Source organism: Sander lucioperca, chromosome 12 (assembly GCF_008315115.2).
Source record: "Sander lucioperca isolate FBNREF2018 chromosome 12, SLUC_FBN_1.2, whole genome shotgun sequence".
NCBI lineage: Eukaryota > Metazoa > Chordata > Actinopteri > Perciformes > Percidae > Sander > Sander lucioperca.
Window position 1 is genome coordinate 23,677,466 of NC_050184.1, and position 2,500 is coordinate 23,679,965.

At 39.8% G+C, this 2,500-nt stretch overlaps 1 protein-coding gene across 2 annotated transcripts in view; it reads left to right on the forward strand.

Annotated features, from left to right (window-relative positions):
• Positions 1–2,500, forward strand: part of usp11 (ubiquitin specific peptidase 11) — a 32,292-nt gene that overhangs the window by 24,357 nt on the left and 5,435 nt on the right. For both annotated transcript variants that reach the window (XM_031313162.2, XM_031313163.2), the window contains one exon: positions 174–244. In XM_031313162.2, coding sequence (XP_031169022.1) covers positions 174–244 — 71 coding nt within the window. The remainder of the gene's footprint in view (positions 1–173; positions 245–2,500) is intronic.

Sequence of the window (2,500 nt, forward strand, 5' to 3'; positions counted from 1 at the left end):
CTTAACTAAATAATATTGGAGGTGAGATTCCATAGAGACCAAAGCAGCAGCTCTGGTCTCTAGATGAGCTCAGCAGCTGCTGCTGCATTTATAACTTAGTTTAGATCAGTGTTCAAACTGCAGCTGTGTGTGGGTGTCTGTGTGTGTGTGTGTGTGTGTGTGTGTGTGTGTAGCTCAGCCTTACGTGGCCATCGACTGGGACCCCGACATGAAGAAGAGGTTCTACAATGAAAACGAAGCTGAGGTCAGTATGAATAGCAGAGGGTTTATACTACGACTATTTAGGACTTCTTATGACTTCTTTTGTCATACTATAGTATGACTTTTTATGACTTCTTTTGTCATACCAGTGTTTCCCACAGGTTGAGAATTAACTCGTAGTGGTGGTGACGCAGGCGTCATAGTATGGTATGGTCATAAAAAGTCATAGTATAGTATGTGATGGCTGGCTTCAGTAATAGACTAGTCAAATGAAGGTTTATGAACTATTTTTTGAAAACAATGACTACATAACATTAACCGATAATTTAGAAAGAATAGCCTAACTATTTACATATTAAACTAATTAGACTAAGTCACTCACCCTCACCACCACGATCACTCCAAGTTGAAGGTGGTGTTTCTGGTTCTTCCATCTCAAAACTAACTAACCAAGCTCAAGTGTTGTCAGTGCAGGCAGCAGAACGCCTGATTGGCTCAATGATGAGCCAATCAGGTGACAGAGCCACCTACTGCTCTGGCACTGATAATGTGGGTTTGGAAGGATTCATAACATTTTCATAATTGTAACGAGTAACGATGCAGCACTTAAAAAATGTATCTGAGTAAAAGTATTAAACTCATCGAAAATATGTACTGAAGTAAAAGTGGAAGTAGGAGAAAAAAATAATACTCCAGTAGAGTACAGATACAGCCTTTTAGTACTTAAGTACAGTAGTGAAGTAGTTCTACTTCGTTACTATACATCTCTGCGAAAAAGTCATAGAAATTCATAGTATAGTATGCCGAAAAAGTAATAAAAAGTCATAGTATAGTATGTCAAAAACTTATAAAAAGTCACATTATAGTATAGAGGTCGACCGATAGTGGATGTTACCGATAGCGATAGCTAGGTTGGGCCGTATTTGCCGATAACCGATTAATCGACCGATAGTATTTATAACTTATACAGTTGACAAAATACATACATTGTTTCAAAAAAAGTCCAGACGCTTTTGCCAATAATCAAAATAATAATGTCATATTTATTGATATTACACCCACAGCAATGCTACACAAGCATGTGTGTTGTCTAAAACAGTTCTCCTACATATTTGGAGTCATCCAGTGCAAAAATAAACATAATGAGCATTATAATTCATATAAAGGACAAACTATCTCCAAACAGTGACGCCATTCTTCTCTGTAGGACGGTTTAGAACGGTAACAGACGATCTCTGACCTGGAGGGATCTATCTTTCCCACTTTATACTATATATATATTTGTTCTCGCTTGGATGCCCATATAAGGCGTAATGTGTAACGGACCTGCCTTCCCATTGGTTGAAAACATAAACCAAGGCATCATGGGAGATCCCCTTGTCGGTAGCACCTACTGTCTATGGGTAGCACGGAGTTAGCGGCAGAAATGACCGAAAACGTGATGAATTATGGACATCAAGTGGATAGATCTTGGATGTAACAGTTTGGATTTAATGCTCAACAACCCTGAAAAAAGGCCCAAGTTCCAGGCTGGAGAGAAAATCACCTGTAGAGGCTGAAAGACACCAGAGACACCCCCGTGATGGCTAACTACTTAGCTTTTAGCTGCAGCAATCAGTAACTCTCTACGTTTAACTGTTATTAAATGATCTAAATATGAATCAGAGGTGCCGTTTGGGATCGTGGACGATCCTTTAGGGTTCTGATTCTGACATTTGGGTCGGACTTGCGTTTATTTTTGACCGTGTTTTAACCGCTAGAGGTAAGTTAGCCTACTGCTAATGTTTAGCGTCATCTTAGCCTCGAAAGCAAACAAACATACTGTTGTGCTGTTCTTTCTCTACTAATGCAGCATCTATTCAACAAATTAATATGTACTGTATACATACCTTTTTGCTGTCGATGCTTTAAACGCCATCTGATGTCAGTCTTCTCCGCAGCATGTTCTCTCCGTGCAGCGCGCAGTAACACGAGTCCAGAATAAACAACACCAGGCATCAGTGATACTTTTTATTTCTCCTCTAGAGGCCTCTACTGTAACGCATGATGCCAGCAGACCCTTCTCAGCTCTCGCGTACTGTGTAATGAATGACAGCGCGCGCCGCTACAGCAACGGACGCAACCATCGGTATGGATTTTTGCCGATAATGATAGTTCCACCAATCAACTATCGGTGCCGATTAATCGGCAAAACCGATGAATCGGTCGACCTCTATTATAGTATGTCAAAAACTTATAAAGAGTCATAGTATAGTATGTCAAAAACTTATAAAGAGTCATAGTATAGTATGTCAAAAAC